Consider the following 19,787-nt stretch of genomic DNA (forward strand, 5'->3'; position numbering starts at 1 on the left):
CTCAGAGAGAATGCACAAACTCCACACAGACAGTCACCCGAGGCTGGAATTGAACCCGGGTCCGTGGCACTGTGAGGCAGCACTGCTAACCACTGTGCCACCATGTCGCCAGCAGCTGATCAGAGTTGATCTTATTTCAACAAACAGCGCAAGCAGAAGTTAAAAGAGACCCTTAAACTGACCACATGAGGACGTCAAACTGACATGTGAGATTGTCATGGTGCGATTGTGGGATCAATGTTTTTCTCAATCCCAATGTTAATTTGGGTTCTTTATAATTCTTCAAACCATTGTGTCCAGGAGGATACCACTGGTCTCTCAATGTCTCACTCCAATCGTAAAAAAATTACAAAGATTTGAAGAGAAATAAATAAAGGAATTGCATTTCTATAGCGTATTTTGTGACCTCAGCCAATGAAGTACTTTGAAAATGAAGTCTCTATTGGAATGTAGGAAGTGCAGCAGCCAATATGTGTGCAGAAAGCTTGCACATACAGAAAAGTGTTAACAACCAGATAATCTGTTTTTAGTCACAGAATAGAAGAATCCCTGCAGTGCAGAAAGAGGCCATTTGGCCCATCGAGTCTGCACCGACTCCCTAACAAAGCATCTTACTCAGGTCCACACCCCGCTCTATCCCAATAACCCTATGTATTTACCCCTAATCCTCCTAACCTATATATCTTGGGACAATAAGGGGCAATTCAGCACGGCCAATCCACCTAATTTGTACATCTTTGGACTGTCCAAAGGAAATCAGAGCACCTGGAGGGGATCCACGCAGACAGGGGGAGAAAGTGCAAACTCCACAGACAGTCTCCCAAGGCCAGAATTGAACCCGGGTCTCTGGCACTGTGAGGCAGCAGTGCTAACCACTGTGCCATCATGCCGCCAATCAAAGTGACTTTGATTGAAGGATAAATATTGGCCAGGGTGCTGAAGATAAATCCCCTGCTCGTTTCCAAAATAATCCATGGGAACTTTTCCATCTGCCTGGGAGAGCAGTTGGGGCCTCGGCTTAAGGTTTCATCAGCATCGCTGGCAGTGTTGTACTCCCTCGGCACTCCCTGAGAGACCCATAAAAATATAATTTTGGCAGTTAATCATTACTTTTTGTACCTTATTCAGGTAAGTATTTCAAAATGATATGCTGATGGTGAATCTTTCATTTAAGAATGTTCCCCTTTACTTATTGCATTACTTGTTCCCGTTTATGTAACACACTGAACATCAAATAGCGCATATTACATGATATAACGAAACAAATAGTTGATCTCATTGAGGTGAGGTCTTTCCCACAATATCCTGAGTGGGACAGGAATTTTAAAAAGCAGATATGAGAAAGTTTCACATCCCATTCTCAGTCACAGAAGCATGGATCAGCACGGTAGCACAGTGGTTAGCATTGCTGCCTCACAACTCCAGTGACCTGGGTTCGATTCCTGGCTTGGGTCACTGTCTGTGTGGAGTTTGCACGTTCTCTCTGTGTCTGCGTGGGTTTCCTCCGGGTGTTCCGGTTTCCTCCCACAATCCAAAGATTCATTGACTATGCAAAATTGCCCCTTTGTGTCCTGGGATACGTAGGTTAGAGGGATTACCAGCGTGGATATGTGGGGTTACAGGGATAGGGCCTGGGTGGGATTGTTGACAGTGCAGATTTGATGGACTGAATGGCCTCCTCCTGCACTGTCGGGATTCTATGAAACACAATTGCCATCTAAGTATGATCCTTACACATTTAATTTAAAAGAAGCACTGTTTTCTTAAAAATTATTAATTTTAGGGAGGTGAGCATCATTGGCAAGGCTGGCATGTATTGCCTATTCCTAATTGCCTCTGAGGAGGTGATGATGAGCTGCCTTCTTGAAGCATTAGGCTTAGAGTGGCGTTAGGGTGAGACCTGGGTCTTGACCCAGCTACGGAGAAGGAATATAGTTCCAAATCAGGATGGTGTGTGTGTGGTAAATAAGGCTGTATTTTTGCTTCTGGAGATAGCCAGGATTAATCTCCAAAATGGCTTTCACAGAAGCAATACCGCAGCACAGTGGTACAGTGGTTAGCACTGCTGCCTCATAGCTCCAGGGACCTGGGTTCGATTCCCGGCTTGGGTCACTGTCTGTGCAGAGTCTGCATGTTCTCTGCGTGGGTTTCCTCCGGGTGCTCCGGTTTTCTCCCACAGTCCGAAAGACGTGCTGGTTAGGTGGCATTCGCCATCCTGAATGAACAGGCGCTGGAATGTGGCAACTAGGGGATTTTCACAGTAACTTCACTGCAGCGTTAATGTAAGCCTACTTGTGACACTAATAAATAACAAACTAAACAGCAGCCGTATTGTAAACAGCCATCATTTATTCTGGGCATGGGCTTAACCTTGTGTACAGGCACCAGTGTGTCTCCCCTTTTGTCAGAATGGACTGTTTCAACCATGAGAAACATGAAATAAAGCCAAGAATTGCAACATTATAATGTACGGACAGAATCAGTTCTCCTTGAAGCAGTTCCTGTAAATATATCCATTACATTGCTGATTTACAATAAACTGCAAGTGCTAGAAACAGAAAATCAAAAGAGAAACTGCTGGAAAGATTCTGCATTTGAAAGAGGAAATAATAAATTGTTTCGCCACCTAAAACGTTAACCCTTTCACATCCAGTCACCACTGTGCTTGCTGCTCATTTCCATCATTTTATGTCTTTATAAAATATAGTGTGATGTTACTTACACATTGCTCTAAAAACATAGAAGGGGAAGATATTCGCAAGTTTTTTTCTGTACAAACGGGCCACAGACGGAGATTATATGTGTTTGTCTTGCAAGTAATTGGGATTTTTTTTTCCACCCAGTGAAATGTCGAAGCAGCAACGTAAAGATAAACAGTGGAAATCAGGGTGTTTGGTGTTTCTCAATCTGGCACTTAAGTGGATTTTCATTCTGTTTTCGCAGCAGCCAGAGACAGTGTCACAATAACAGCTTTTCACTGAAGATATTGAGCTGGGAAAGAGATTAAACCCTTTGTCTCGACTAAGCTGTGTGTGCTTGGAAAGAACCATGAGAGTGGTGTGCCCAAGCTGTTACTCACTGGCAGTGATTCCTGTGTCGTGAACTTTCTTAACATCAAACCCCTTTGTGATGTCCATGAATGAGTTCTGGATCTCCTGCTTAATTACAGCAGGGCACTCGTGTTAACTGTTTGAGGGCTGCTGCAGGAATCTTGCAATAAATTAAGTGAATTTGTGGAATTCTTTACCGCAGAGGGTCGCAGAGGCTCGGTTGCTAAGTATGTTCAAGGCTTAGATAGACATTTTTAATCAGTACGGGAATCAATTGTTATGGGGATAAGGTGGGAAACTGGAGTTGGAGACTGGGCCTGAGTTATAGGGAGCGGTTGGCCAGATTCAGGCTTTATTCCTTGGAATGTAGAAGAATGAGGGGTGACCTTATTGAGGTGTATAAAATCATAAGGGGCATAGATAGGATGAACACACATAGGGCAGGAATTTCCGACCTTACTCGCCCAAGGTCAACAGACCTTTCCATGGTCCACTCCGATTCCTGTGGCAGGCGGGATGGTAAAATTCACCCCATAGTCTTTTTCCCAAGGTAGGGGAATTGAAAACTAGAGGGCTTAAGTTAGGTTTAAGTTGAGAGGGGGAAGATTTAAAAGGGACCTGAGGAAGAACTTCTTCGTGCAGAGGGTGGTGTGTGTATGAAATAAACTGCCAGCGAAAGTGGTTGAGGCAGATACAATAGCGACATTTAAAAAGCATTTGGATAGGTACATGGATGGGAAAGGATTTGAGGGATATGGGCCAACTACGGACAGTTGGGACCAGCTAGGAGGGCACCATGGTCGACATGGACCAGTTGGGCCGCAGGGCCTGTTTCCATGCTTTATTGTTCTATGACTCTTGCTCTATATCAGATCAGTCATGATCTCATTGAATGGTAGCGCAGACTCAATGGGCTGAATGGCCTACTTCTGCTCTTACATCTTATGGTCTTAATACCCACTGGTACACATGTCACTGATAATGAGTTCCGTTAGTTATATTTTCCCCCACAGCATTATTCCTTTGGTCTCAAGTACATTTTCAGATGGACTGTTTGTTAAATTAAAATGTTATTTTGTTAACTTTCCATGAATTGGAATTTCTGAAATGTAAGATACACGCAAAAAGGGTGATTACTTTTCAAGTTGCCCATTATTGATTATAGTTACCAGAGCATTAAAGAATAGTCCACAGTAATAATTTGCATTAAGGACATCCCACGGATGGTGAAAACAGATGACAGGAGATGGGTAGAAGAGTTAGGAGATGAATGAAAATCAGAAGAGATGTGTCATAGGCAAGTGATCTGATATGGCCCAGTTTACATTATGGGCCAAAGTTAAAATTGCCCCTGATGAGTTTAAACACATTGAAAACCTGGTTAAGGGACCTAGCAGCAATGAGTTAGGTAGAAGTCAAAGGAGGTAAGTTCAGAGGCAGGTATTAGGAAAATAAAAACAGTCTTGCTGATTAATAGGATTTACGGTTTGAAACTTGGTTGTGGATCATAGGAATATAGGAACATAGGAATTAGAAGCAGAAGTAGGCAAATTCAGCCCTTCAAGCCTGCTCCGCCATTCAATCAGATCAGGGCTGATCTCTCCTTGGTCTCAAATCCACCTTCCCACCTGTTCCCCATATCCTTTTTTTTAATTAGAAATGTATCTCTCTCCTTCTTGAAACCATTCAACGATTTAGACTCCACTGTGCTATGGGGCAGCGAGTTACACAAGTAAAACAAATTTGGGTCAAAAAACAACAGAATTTTCTGTTCCAGAAAGTCCGGTGGCAGAAGCAAAAGGTGGAATGACATCTGCTGGAGAACAGGATGGCTGATCACAAGAGTTTATACATTGTTCAAGCTCATTAATTATGCAACTGCGAGGACCATGGTGAATCTCATTGTGGGTCGAACAGGAAGTGGTCCATCACTGTCCAAAGGTGTACATGTTAGGTGGATTGGCCATGGTAAATTGCCTCTTAGGGTCCCAAAATGTGCAGGTTAGGGGAGTAAATACATGGGCTTACAGGGATAGGGCCTGGGTAAGATGCTCTGTCGGAGAGTCGGTGCATACTCCATGGGCCAAAAGGCCTACTTCTGCACTGTGGGGATTCTATAAGTATGTAAAAAGAAAAGGATTACTGAAGACAAATGTGGGTCCCTTACAGTCCAAAAGGGGAGAATTTAAAATGGAGAACAAGGAAATGGTGGAGCAATTAATCAACTATTTTTGTTCTATCTTCATGGAGGAAGACATAAATAACTCTCCAGAAATGCTAAGGAACCAAAGGTCTAATGAGAAGGAGGAATTGAAGGAAATTAGTATTATGAAAAGAAATAGTGCTGGAGAAATTAATGGGGGTGAAAGGTGATAAATCCCCAGGATCTGATAATCTACATCCCGGGGTACTAAAGGAGGTAGTCATGGAGATAGTGGATGCGTTGGCTGTCATCTTCCAAAATTCTGTACATTTTGGAAAAATCCCAGCAGTTTGGAGGGTGGCAAATGTAACCTTGCTATTTAAAAAAAGGAAGAAGACAGAAAACAATGAATTACAGACAGGTTAGCCTAACATCAGTAGTAGGGAAAATGCTAGAGTTTATTATAAAGGGTGTGATAACGGAACACTTAGAAAATAGCAACAGAATAAGCAAAGTCAATATTGATTTATGAAAGGGAAATCATGTCTGACAAAGCTCCTGGGGTTTTTTCAGACAAAATTAGTAGAGTAGATAAGGGTGAACAAGTGGATGTGGTGTATTTGGATTTTCAGAAAGCTTTTGATAAAGTCCCACATAAGAGTTAAGTGAAAAATTATAGTGTTTAGGATTGAGGGATAATATATTGACATGAATTGAAAATTAGTTAGCATACAGGAAACTGTGAGTAGGAATAAATCAGTCATTTTTGAAATGTAGGCAGTGACCAGTGGGGTCCTGAAGGGGTCAGTCTTTGGACCCCAGCTATTCACAAAATACATCAATGATTTGGATGATGGAACCAAATGTAATATTTTCAAAGCCAGCATCCTATGAATGAATTTTAAACATGTGAATAAATCAAATGGACAATTTGCATGTCATGGTTAAAGTCACAGAGTACATGGCTGGTGACCAAGACCAGAGAAGTCATAATTCTCTGAGAGGCTGGAATTTGGACTGAATGGATTTGAATAGGGAAAGGTGAGGAGGGTGAGCCACAGACCCGAAAGGTGACAACGCACTCTTTTAAATCTACAGGAAAAGTACAAAATGGGGAAGTAACTGGAAAGATGAGGAACGGTGAGTAGCCTTTTTATGGATGATATTATGGTATCAGCCTTAAAGGGCAAGATTCCAGAGAAAGCATTTTAATGCCCAGTGTTACTTAACCACAGGAAAACAACTTGGATACTACGATTCATGACTTTAACAGGCACCTCTCGATAGGCAGTCACCTGCCTGCCAAAATGAACAGGGTCCTAATTCATGTCTACTAAACCACCATCTTCCCCAGACTTACCTGATTGCTGGTGAGTGATGACCCGAAGCTGCTACATCAACTTACTTGCTTGGCAAATGGACTGGTGGCCTTTCAATGAGGCCCAGTGGTTACACTACCACGAGACAGCAGGGCACTACCCAGAAGGAAAAAAACAGTTTGGACCAGTATTCTTATTTTAACTGGTGTTCCATTTTAAAGTTTACAGGACCAGTTCAGAACTCCCTTGATCTATTTGTGGAGGTACAACTATGTACACAGAAAGTCTCTCACTCTCAAAGTCACTGAGTTTTCAAGTAGCCCATTATTGATTATAGTTACCAGAGCTTCAACAGAGTTGAAGTCTACATCGCCATATTTCTGGTGGAGCCCGAGTCTTATATCTCTCCTTCCCCCTCCCCATCGTACATTTGGCCTGTTGAAGCTTGTACTCTCCAAGCCTTCGCCAGTACAAGGACTCAATGCTATTAATTTTATTTAATTCATAGCATGTTGATGAAGTCCTTGTCCAACTTTAATAACTTTGGATGTGCGCATGATAAAAATAAATTGTAAATGGCCGATCAAAGCATAATGCTTTTAACGGTAATGTTGTTTTCCTTTATTTCAGAAACAGATTGAAAATGGCAGCAGTTGAATAAATATAAAAGGATGATATAAGCATTAAAGCACATACCAAAAATAAACAGAACATAACATCAGAGTTAGCAATGCATTCCCAACCACCTTCTAAATGTCAGGTTTAATATCACACGTGTGTTTTTCATATTATGCATACCCCACAGATGCTTTTCATGATGTTTAGATTGCCATGATCTTCAGAGATTGTGGACAGAATTTTCCGGCCATTCACTCAGTAGGATTCTCTGGTCCCGCTGCAGTGAATGGAGATTTGGCTGAGCGCCAAATTCTCCGTACTCACTTGTAGCAGCAACAGGGTGTGAATGGCCATAAACTTCCAGCCTGTATCTAAAGTTTAACAAAATAGCCACTGAAATGAAAGAGAACAGTTGCCTCATTAAGGCCAATGAGATTTCAAAAGCATGAATATAGGAAATATGAGCAGAAGTAGGCCAAAAGATGGATCATGGCTGACCTTCGTACCTCCATTTTTCCTCACCATTCCCCTATCCCTTGATGTCATTGGTATCCTGAAATCTATTGATTTCTATCATGAACACACTCACCTGACTGAACTTCCACAACCCACTGGGGCAGAGAATTAAACTTAATCAAAAACTGTTGGAAGACTTAAGGAAAAAAAGTTTAAACACTTGCAATTTTCGTGTCAGTGCCAAAGGTGGGTGGCTAAAGAGGGCGACTGTCCTTATTTCCCAAACATGCCCAGTTGGTAGAAAGTGAAACAAATCTATCTTTTTGACACACAGTAGCTTACATTTACACTGACTCTGTAAGTTCAGGCTTTACTCAACCTGCCAGTTCTGAGATCATCATTACATACTGCTCAGTATTAAATGGCACATATAAATTGAGATATTTCCTGGTCCTTCTACCTGGTCCTATGTCATAGAATCCCTGCAGCACAGAAGGAGGCCATTCAGCCCATCGAGTCTGTACTGATCACAATCCCACCCAGGCTCTATTCCCATAATCCTGCGCATTTACCCTGTTAATCCCCCTGACACTATGGTCAATTTACCATGGCCAATCAACCTAACCTGCACAACTTTGGAGTATGGGAGGAAACTGGAGCACTCGGAGGAAACCCACGCAGACAGAGGGAGAACATGGGAACTCCGCACAGTGATCCGAGGCCGGAATTGAACCTGGGTCCCTGGCACTGTGAGGCAGCAGTGCTAACCACTGTGCCACCATGCAGCCCTATGTTACCTGGTCCTTCCAACAGCCCAGCCCCCAACCCACATTGTGATGACTCCTGTAAAGGGGTCATTTTCCTGTCGCAATTCTGATGAAGGGTCATTACCTGAAGTATTAATCTTCCCTTTTCCAGATACAGACCTGTGTTTTATCATTATGTTTCAGATTTCCAGGGGTTTTTTTTTGCTTTTTATCTCTATTCAGCTTGATTTTCTCAAACGGCAAGTTTGAAACCCTTTGAGGCATCAGCACATGTCTGGTTGTAATCTGGATTCACAGAATAGGATTATGGAGGATTCACAGAGTAGGAGTTAATATAATACTTTGTCAAGATGGGCTTTAAAATCACCCTACAATAGCCACTGTAGAGAAAACACTAAGTGTATATGCCCTACAGCCTCATATTCACAATGTAGGTTTTCTGAGACCCTGTGAGAAGCTCATTTCACTGATGTTTCTTCATTGCCACAAAGCACCTGTTGTTCTATTCACGAGAGCTTGAAAACATTCCTCTCTCTTTTGTTGGCCAACCTAGCTGGCTATAGATAATTGATGCTTAAAATAGGCCATGAGATTTTCTACAATTGTCCCTCAGTCCCAACACATGCCACAACATCTTCCTGGCTAAGAATTAACTCAGTAACATGTGTGGCAATTATCGGAGTGGTTTAGATTGCTTGAATGAAATTTGTTCAGTGTATGAAGTACCCACTGATCTGGAGATGCCAGTGTTGGACTGGGGTGGGCACAGTAAGAAGTCTCACAACACCAGGTTAAAGTCCAACAGGTTTATTTGGAGCCACAAGCTTTCGGAGCGCTGCTCCTTCATCAGGTGAGTGGAGTGCCTTCATCACCTGATCCGAAAGCTCGTAATTCCAAATAAACCTGTTGGATTTTAACCTGGTGTTGTGAGGCTTCTCACTGTGCCCAGATTTAGAAAAGTTTTGACACTTCCTTTAATCTGTGAAAGCCTATGGGTTCGCTGAACAAATCAGAATTTTATAGGCTAATCCACCTCACCCTACTGTCCCTCTTGAATCTCTCTCCTGTAGCAGTTGATGCCTGGAAAAGGGAAGATTAATGCTTCAGGTAATGACCATTCCTCGAGCAGACCAAAGAATCCTATAGCAAGATGCTGATGACCAAGAACTCATTTTCTGCTACTAACGCCGATAACTTTAAGTTTATTTATTAGTGTCACAAGTAAGCTTACATTAACACTGCAATGAAGTTACTGTGAAAATCCCCTAGTCACCATACTGCTATCCAGACATATGATAGAGACCCAATAAAACAAGTGCAATGAGTTTTAGTTTCACCTTGTCTAATTTCCGGATCATAGAGATATCAGAGAATCCCTACAGCACAGAATGAAGCCATTCAGCCCATCGAGTCTGTACCAACCACAATCCCACCGGGGCCCTATTCCCGCAACCCCACGCATTTACCCTGCTAATCTCACTGGCACTAGGGTCAATTTAGCATGGCCAATCAACCTAACCTGCACATCTTTGGAGTGTGGGAGGAAACTGGAGCACCTGAAGGAAACCCACGTTGACACGGGAAGAACTCCACATAACAGTGACCCAAGGACGGAATTGAATCTGGGACCCTGGCGCTGTGAGGCAGCAGTACTAACCACTGTGTCACCATGCCGCCAGTTACCTCTGAACTCTTCCAAGATGAAGGAAAACAAATCACTGAAAAGGAAGAACAATTGAATGAAGATTTATTATCACCTGAGATATGAAGTTAACAGAGGCCTCCATCTTGGAGAGCTCCGAGGTCTGTATGTCCAGCAGTTTGAGTACTTTCTCAGCCAGGCTGTTGATTTGACCAGCTACACTTGCGAGAGATTGGGCAGCATAGGCCTTGGTTTCCTCAAAAGCTTTTGTCTTGTCCTGAGCCTGTAAGAAAAATAAATTCTTTTAGAGTCTGCTTTCACCAATTGTGCATAACATCCCCTCCAGATACTGAGGAACGTTTGTGCAATGTCAAGTAATGTAGTCCACCATTTTTGTAAAAATCCATTCCTTTGGGAATCATGGAACACAATTATCATTTGTTTATTGTGAGAATATTTCAAACTAACAACAATCTTCAAATCCATTTGTAGTATTAGAACATGGTGAAAATACAATTTCACTTTCTGTGCTTAGATACATATGTAAAAAGAACAGTGTAGTAGTTTTTTACAAGTAGGGAAGCTCTTATAATCTCATTTCATTGCTTGCCATAATGTATATTTTTAATTCTTTCATGGGTGTGGGCGTCACTGGCAATTAAATCAGCATTTGTTGTCTATCCCTAATTGCCCTTGAACTGAGTGGCCTGCTAGGCAATTTCAGAGGGCGGCAAAGAGTCACATCCATTGCTGTGGGTCTGGAGTCACATGTAAAGTTAAAGTTTATTTTTTAGTGTCACAAGTAGGCTTACATTAACACTGCAATGAAGTTACTGTGAAAATCCCCTAGTCGCCACACTCTGGCGCCTGTTCGGGCACACTGAGGGAGAATTTAGCATAGCCGATCAACCTAACCAGCACGTCTTTCGGACTGTGGGAGGAAACTGGAGCACCTGGAGGAAAACCACACAGACACGGGGAGAATTGCACAGTGACCCAAGCCAGGAATCGAACCTGTGTCCCTGGCATTGTGTGGCAGCAGTGCTAACCACTGTGCCACCATGTTCCAGGCCATTTATTCTGCCTTGTCTCACGTGGGTGAGTACTTGATCTCCTCCATGGAGATGTTGGCAGCTGTCATGGAGCCAGGGGGCGCTGTTAGCACCGTATGCTTGCAACCAATTACCACCCTACACCTGTTGGGAACCCACAATAGCACCAAAGCCCATTGATGTTACAGACAGGCTCGGTGAGCCCATACTGAAGTGTGCAAAATCTCCAGCACTTTTAAAGAAGGCATTCATGACCTACCAGATGCAGCAACTTGCTGCATCAGAGATGCCACAGATATCCCCTCTGGAGATTGGGAAGAAGCTTCTGGCATAGAAGTTTAATGCCACAGTTAATTTTAGCTCCACTAGCATTGGATTCTCTCCCAGTTCACAGGTCCTCCTGAAGTGACTGCCTCATAAACATCCTCAGTCATCTTTGTCATTGTCTTTCCATCATCTTCTGGTAATTTTTGCATGTGTAGTGCGCTTGATGCCATGCCATTGCTCATTGCACTGGTCCTTGGTTGTCTTTATATTGACCAAGCTCATTGTCCAGTGCTAAGCCTCCCCCCTCCCCCCCACCCATTTCTGGCTGCTGTTGTACATGATTCAATGCCATCCTTCATCTGTCATCTGTCCCATCCCCCCTCCGACCAAGGCTTCAGGAATACTGGGTGGACAAGGCCTATCTTGACACCAACTAGCAAATAGAGGGCAGAAAACAAAGGTTTCTCCTCCACTGTTGGCGTGGAGCCTTAACCAAAATCTTGCATCTATGGACAATTGGGGATACCCTGCTCTACTTTGACCACAGCCTGGCCTTGCTCTCAATGGCCCTCAGCCTTTCCTCAATAACCCTTTCTCGTTCACTCTCCACCCTCACTTTGTCACCATTGACCTTCCTTCAGTCACCCTCGATCTTCCCTGCTCCACCCCAGTTTTTACTGGTTGCGAAAGTGAAGGCCTGTGTTTCATGTGCACCACCAACTTAATCCCAAAGGCAGCATTTAATCACAAAATCTTGTGTTATAATGATTATTCATTACATGCAAGTCCATTTCGATTAGTTTCCCACCATGTGCCACTGGCGTTTTCATCCCACTTCCACCCCTTCAGCAGGACAATTTTGTTCTTTTCACCTGATGTCGGAAACTTTGCTTTCTGCCCTATTGAGCACCCCACCCACTTCTTTCTCCCCCAACTTCCTCATGCACATTAAATTCTGCACTGATGCCACAGCAAAGGTTTCGAATATTAGTTAACGATGGTTTCTTATACTCAGTTTGAGTTGCAGAGTTTATATTGTGCTTTTCCCAAACTAATGTTCACAGCAAACTGGAGATGGTGTGAGAAAGGAGTATTTGATTAATAAAGATTTGAGTGACCAACTCACATGCTGTCCCAAACTCACCCTGTTCAATAGTTAACAAATGTCAATTATAATAATCCAGATGAATAAATCTGTATTAATCGTTGCAATATACAGGTAAACATGTTTAGCAGTATAAAAGCACCAATTTCATAGCTTTTTCATGGAAATAGTCCCAGCGCGAATCATAGAATCCCTATTGGGCAGAAGGAGGGCATTCGGCCCATCGAGACTACACAGACTCTCTGACAAAGTGGGTGGGATCTTACAGCCTCGCTCATCCCGAAGCTGTAATGTCCCACCAGAGGTCAATGGACCTTTCCATGGTCCGCCTCTCGCCCGCTCCATTTTCCATGGCGGGCTGGATGGTAAAATTCCGGCCAGTGTCTTGCTCAGGCCCTCTGCCCCGCCCTGTCCTCGCACATTTACTGTGGCTAGTCCATTTAACCTATACATCTTTGGATACCAAGGGGCAATTAATCATGGCTAATCCCCCTAACCTACACATCCTGGGACACCAAGGGGCAATTTATCATAGCCAATCCTCTGAACTTGCACATCTTTGGACTGTGGGAGGAAACCAGAGCACCCAGAGGAAACCCACGCAGACACGGGGAGAATGTGCAAACTCCACACGGACAGTGACCAGAGGTTGGAATCGAATCCAAGTTCCAGGCACTGTGAGGCAGCAGTGCTGACCACTGTGTCACCGTGCCTGTCCTTTTTGATAATTAAAGAATTTACATTAATTGTGATACCTTAATGTGAACAGTACATTATTTTCATAACTTTACAAGTATAAAGTGGATGATAAATCAGTTCGAATGCACTTTGCCCAAAGATAAAAATATGTATTTATTTATTTATCTCATCATCTTTACCCACTTTCTTTATTAACTGAACAACATTTTCATATCAGAAATGCGGTCATTAGAAATCGACAGGCAAATAGCCCTCGATTGCGAAGACGTGCGGTTTCATGCCATTTCTTCTCAAATAGAAACGCATGTGAATTTGAAAAGCAGAAAAGAAAGAAAGTCAGCTTTTTTTTTAGTCTAATTGGCGTCAAGCAGAAATGTTAACATTTGCATTTTCACCGCTCGCGTCTTAAAGTGAAACTTCCAAATGCTGATAGAGATCAGAAAGGAAACCTGCAACTTCTGCTATCAATCTGGTTCACGGGCGGTCACAAGTGTAAGACCATGAAAAAAAATTGTTGGGGAGGGCAACGTTTCAGCAGTATCAGTTACAAGTGAATTAACAAAGTCATGGGACGATTCTGAAGAACATTGCTCTCCCGTTCGAGTTTGTATTGTTTTACAAATTAGTGCAAAAGTTCTCTGGCAGCCTCAGTTTCCTAAAATCATTATTAATAATGAGAAAATTGAATCAGTTCTGTATTTGGTCAATAATTCATGCTCAACTGATTTGCATGGAAAGAAAACGTCATTCAAACCTGAATATTGAGAAAACAATGACAATACCAAATTGTAAAGTGTTTGTGAAATTACTTGCACATGATGCAATCTAAACATTACATTCAGTATCAACCCTTCAAGATTGATGGCAAGACTTATTGAATCTTTCTTTAATATACGGACATTACTTTGTCCTAATCCAGCTGCATAAACTTTTGAAAATCTAGGTCTTCATAATTCTAAAAACATTCAGCTAATTTCCATGGGTATCCATTAGCTACAGGTATTGAAATGCGGAGCACACAACTGCGTTGAAACCAAAAGCATGCTGCATTGCCAGCCTCTCAGTGTAGATCTCTGCAGAGCTAAGGAAGGTATATTGGGGCAGAAAAGTCTTTGCATATCAGCATTGTTTAAAATTCTCAACACAGAGCATGTCAAACGCACTTACAGGTTTTGTAAGTGAATCATTAACTTTTGATACCGTTTAATATATCAAAAGTTAGCTTTTAATTCAGAGACTCTCATTCAAATATTTGTCTGGAATATCATTTTTGAGTTCATTTGGTTAGTGGACTTGGGGTCTAGACCCTCTCAAGTGTTGAACTAGTAACAGCATTAAATGTTACGACTTATATATTCAATACTGTAATCACATTCTTTAATGAATGATATGACTAGCAAGCTGTAGCAAAGCTAATAGAGAAGTACAGATGTATAGTTCACATGAATAGGAAGTGCATTGCCGCTATGGTGAGACTTGTCATAGTTACAAATACTTAAATTAAATTCACATACCTGTATGTAGTTATTCTCACAGTACTCTGCTACCTTCTGGAGGTTTGTGTAGCTTTCCATCAAAGCCTGCCTGTCTGCAGGGATGTCTTGTTGAAGTAAGCTCTGCATTTCTGCCATTTTGCAGAGACTGTTCTCATTTCCTTCTTTCTGTGAACACTCAGGTTTTTAACTTGAGGTTTCCCCGGCCTCAGCTTATTTATTGTGATCTTTCAATCAGGAGCATTCTGGGCATTTTTTTACAAGAGAAAAAAATAGTGCTTTATACAAAAGCATTGTTTACTTAAAAAGGTCATGTCAGAGGGTTCCTTCTGCAGAGTTTCTGTTTGAGCAACACGTTAAGTGAAAATATATAAAAATGGAAAGGTTCTACATTTAAGAGGCAAATTGAACTTTTAATACATAACAAAATCCTTTGAAGTTTGTTATTTGTAAGATCAATTTCCTTTCAAAGTCAATGGTTAAATGTGTTCCCTTACAAGATTATTTACTCTTTTTAATAGCAATCGTACAAGGAGAACAGAGTTTCAATCGTGCTGTTGGTGGGTCCCACCAAGTCAGATAAGAATGGAAAATCGCCTTCATGACTTTCATACCACTTTAAAGGTCTGCTCCTGGAATTTGTTACTATTGGAAAACAGTATGTTGTACAGTTCCATATAAATTACTTCGAAGCGTTTTTACCCGTATTGTATGTGCTTTACGTGATCTTCAGAACAAGACGCAGAAACATTAAATTGTTGAAGGAGACATTATCTTCCTGAGCAGGACTGAGCCAAGAGGAAAAGGATAAGATCTTTTCAGTTAGCATGACTTAGCCTTCCTTATGACTAATGAGAAACAAAGACAAAAGTGGCACCATCTTCGGTTCTAACTCATTGCTCTAGAAATTGGATTGCATGAGCAGCTGGTTTTCAGCACTATGAAGACATCAGACTTTTGAGTGGACCTATCATATATTAAGCTCATCTTTCTCTTCACCCTATCGGTAACTGCAACACTATATTTTGCACCCTATCCTTTCCTTTTCCCCGATGTACTCTCTGAACAGTATGTTTTTGTCAGTATAGGGCGCAAGAAACAATACTTTTCACTCTATCTCAATACATGTGACAATAATAAATCAATTCAATTCAACATAAGACACCCAAATGATCCAGCCAGAAGTATGAACAAAGAAAATTACAGCACAGGAACAGGCCCTCCGGCCCTCCAAGCCTGCATCAACCATGGTGCCCGTCTGAACTAAAACCCCCTCAATTCCCATCCTATTATGCTGATGTGATTACCCATATGGCACCGTCCATATAATGAACCTTCCACATGCAATACACATGTTTAAAAAAGACAATTTGGCACTTTTAGAGTTATCTTGTTTTCTCTTTTCAACATTGAAAGTAAATCCTGTTATACGGGCTTTGCCTTTCACATGACTCTTCAAAGATCTCATTGTTAACAAATTCATTTTTTATGAGCAAAGTGTATTAAGACAGTCGGGGCATAACTTTTCCAAAAAATGACTAAGGATAGGATTTTCCGGCCACGGACACCCCAAGACAGGAAATTCCCGCCTAAGGTCCATGGACCTTTACATGGGCCATCAAACTTTCTGTCCTGCCCACTACAATTCCTGCGGCAAGTGGGACTGGAAAATGTAGCCCTAAGTGTCATTTTGGGTGACAAAACTGGTGTTTTCAATCATGCAATCGTGCCACACTTCTTTATGAGGACTGGGGTGAGTTTTGAACCCATTATGAGAGGGGCGGGCCTAAGCAGACCAGTAAGTCATAGAGGTCGGGCGCCATTTTTAAAGAGACAGCCCTTTAAAATCTCTGCGGGATGTCCGGAACGCAGAGACAAAAGTCTAGCAGCCTCAAGAACAGGTCTATATTCTGATTCAACCACCTTGAGGTCTTGATTCAGGAACAGAGACATGTCCTCTACCCAAGGGATGGTTCCAGGAAGCATACCAACCTCACATCTCTAGCCTAGGAAGCCATTGCCCAGGAGGTCAGCGCAGCTGCCAACTGTTCCAGAAGCATCGGACAGTGCAGGAAGCAGATTAATGATCTCATCCACTCCACCAGGGTAAATCCTCTCTCAACAGCCTCCACTATCAAATTCTCATCATTCCGTATGCTCTCAAATAGTGGCTATCTTCACAGGTCTCATGCATCCATTATCGGTGGACATAGATCAACACTCATTCTTTCACCATTACTTTCACGTCACTACTGTCACATTGCTCACAATCCATCCTCTGGCCCTTCGAGAGAGTAAGAAGTCTAACAACACCAGGTTAAAGTCCAACAGGTGTATTTGGTAGCAAAAGCCACTAGCTTTCGGAACAGGCTATCCCTTCGTCAGGTAGGTGGGAGTTCTGATTACAAACAGGGCACAAAGACACAAACTCAATTTACATGAATAATGATTGGAATGTGAGTCTTTACAGCTAATCAAGTCTTAAAGGTACAGACAATGTGAGTGGAAGGAGCATTAAGCACAGGTTAAAGAGATGTGTATTGTCTCCAGACAGGACAGTTAGTGAGATTTCTAGAGAGGGCAGATCTCTTTGCATAGCCAGGTTGTGAAGGTCATAGCAAACTGCGATCATGCCACTTAAGCACTCCAGGCATCTGAACCGCATCTTCAAAAGTCCTAAGGTTTGTTCATTGAGCGAGTGTGTGAATCTGCGAGCAGCAATGTTCTTCTATGAGTCTGAGGGCAATTCACCAGAGTCACCCTCATACCACAGCAGCCATCCCTATAGATGTTCTGGATCCAGTTATCATTTTGATGGACTTTCTCACCCTTCCCCTGAGCCTATCACCCATGCTTGAACATCTACTCACCCCATGTGGAGTCTGGGTGCATTCCCTTCAGTAAGCACTGTGGTAGCCCTAGGACCCCTTTATTTGGGAGCTTTTATTGCAGTCTTGTCCCCTCGGTCTTCCCTCTGCCTCCATTGTCCATCATCCTTATCCACCTCCGTGCCCCTCTGCCTGCCATCATGGCCTCCCGCCCTTCCCCTCTACCCACCCTTGCACAACCCTCCTGCAACATAGCCCCCTTGTCTTCATCAGCATCCTCCCCTCACCCCACACCACACCCCCGGTCAAACTTCGGATCATTGGAGTGGAGGGTTCAGGAGTTCCGCAGCACAGCTTCTACCAGCGTGTCCTAGAGAGGGAGGGCACGGACCGGTCTGCCCCAGCAGAGTGGCATTCAGTGTAACAGGAGTGGCACAGCACTAGGCCAGATAGACTATGTATGTTGAACTCACCTCAAATTCTCATGCGAGCTGAGGGCCATCTTATGGACATTACTCTTTTTCAAATGGGTTTGCGGACGACATGATTTCCCACTGATGTGTTGCAAGATTGGGAGGCCTGATGAGATTTCAAGGATCAGCTGTTTTAATGAGCATTCATGAGATGCAAATGAATGCTAATAGCATTCACGCCACTATACAGCAGGAGAACTGAACCGTCATTAACCAGTCATTGGGAGAATTGCAAACTGCTTTGACGCTGGCGGGTTTCCGACTTTTTGGCTCCTGCTGGATTCTCCACTTCTGCCCACCACCAAACCCGAGGATGGGGTGGAGAATTCTGCCCATTCTGCTTTCAGTGGGGGTGGGGGGAGGTGGGGGAGAGGAATGGAGCAAGTAACATAAGACGGAGGCCCACGCCAAGCTCACCCCCATAACATGGGAGATGGGCAGAGCCAGAATTGGCTGCCCACCCACCATGGTCAAATAAATAATCAAGAGTCAATTCAGCGTAAAAACAATCCAACCGATGCCGACAATACGCTGCCCCTACTATGATTCAGCTGGCATGGAAATCTACCTGCCCAGTACTCCAGGTGTACTTTGCTGCAGGATCTATTGGGTCTTACTCTTGGGACCTGTTGTCATTCTGGCAGTGGGGGGACCCACTAATGAGACCTTGGTGCTGCCAGGGTCGCTGATGCTGCCAGCCAATTGCATTGTTGTGTTGTGCCAACGAAAGAAAGGGCATAAGTTCTATTTCCCACAGTGGGCTCTCTGAAGCTTGTTCATGCTGGCATTCTTCACCATGCTGAGGGTAGGTGCTAAGTGGATGCCAGATAGTTTCCCATGATAGGTCATAGAACTCAGTAGTTAAATACGAAAGCCGCTCTTTTGTAATGTCTAACAGCGAACTACAGAAGAGCCTGGCACCAATACAGCCTCTTGAATAAAAACATTGCTTGAGTTGGGCAGAAACACAAATGGAGAGAATAATCTTAAAATAGAAATGGGAAGCACCATTTACCTTTGCAGATGTAGCCACAAAAACTATTTATGAGCCCTGCGGGCATTTTTGTGGGAGGACACAAAATGGCCCTGAATTGCCTTGAGACAGTCGGCGCCAATGCACGTTATTATATGAAGAAAGATTGGGGGAATATGCAGTTGACGCATTATGTCACATATGCACTATTAATACACTACACAATGTTGCAGCAGCTTTGGAGATTCACCTGCCTAAGCCCCAAGGGGATGATTCACATAGGAACGCCACTCACTTGATGGTGCTGTACAGGGGAATATTCTATTTGCAGCATTATTGCACTTGTGGAAAGTTAAAGTCACAAATAATGGGCTCAGCTGTTCCTCTGTGACTCAAACTTAAGTGTGGCGCTTAAGCTTTGGAGGACACCCAAACTTTCTTTGATGATTTGTAGTCAACTAATTCCTTTCACAATTTTCATCGACACATTCATTTGACCCTGCCCCCATCCGCAGTGAGTATATTTCAAAAAGTACTTCCCTGACTGTAAAGTACAATCGGGCTTCCTGAGGTTGTGAAGAGCTCTGTGTTAATACAGGGTCTTTCTTGTCTTCTTTCTTTGCCATCCTAATGGAAGGGGTGAAGGAACAACAGCAGGTGGAGGCAAGGAGAGGAAGCCAATATGGCGGGAGGCACTAACCGCTTACACATAACCCTCTACAGTATGTCAATGGGCAGTACTTCATTTAACTCTTATCAGTATATCTTCTAGGGATACAAAATCTCGTATCAATGTACCTTGTGTGGGAAGGTTTTCCATCAAGAACTTTGAATGTTCGGTTTTTTCTAACATCTGCTTTTCCAGCAAAGATTTAACTATCTTGAATTTTGATAACGCCAAG

At 42.9% G+C, this 19,787-nt stretch overlaps 1 protein-coding gene across 1 annotated transcript in view; it reads right to left on the reverse strand.

Annotated features, from left to right (window-relative positions):
- LOC144500657 (abl interactor 1-like) overlaps nucleotides 1-14,817 on the reverse strand; it is a 41,604-nt gene extending 26,787 nt beyond the window's left edge. Inside the window, exons 1-2 of the mRNA XM_078223946.1 lie at nucleotides 14,633-14,817; nucleotides 10,111-10,278 (exon numbers count right to left, since the gene is read on the reverse strand). Coding sequence (XP_078080072.1) covers nucleotides 10,111-10,278; nucleotides 14,633-14,749 — 285 coding nt within the window. The 5' untranslated portion in view covers nucleotides 14,750-14,817. The remainder of the gene's footprint in view (nucleotides 1-10,110; nucleotides 10,279-14,632) is intronic.
- Nucleotides 14,818-19,787: the final 4,970 nt, after the last annotated feature.

The sequence above is a fragment of the Mustelus asterias genome, chromosome 11, assembly GCF_964213995.1.
Source record: "Mustelus asterias chromosome 11, sMusAst1.hap1.1, whole genome shotgun sequence".
NCBI classification, from domain to species: domain Eukaryota; kingdom Metazoa; phylum Chordata; class Chondrichthyes; order Carcharhiniformes; family Triakidae; genus Mustelus; species Mustelus asterias.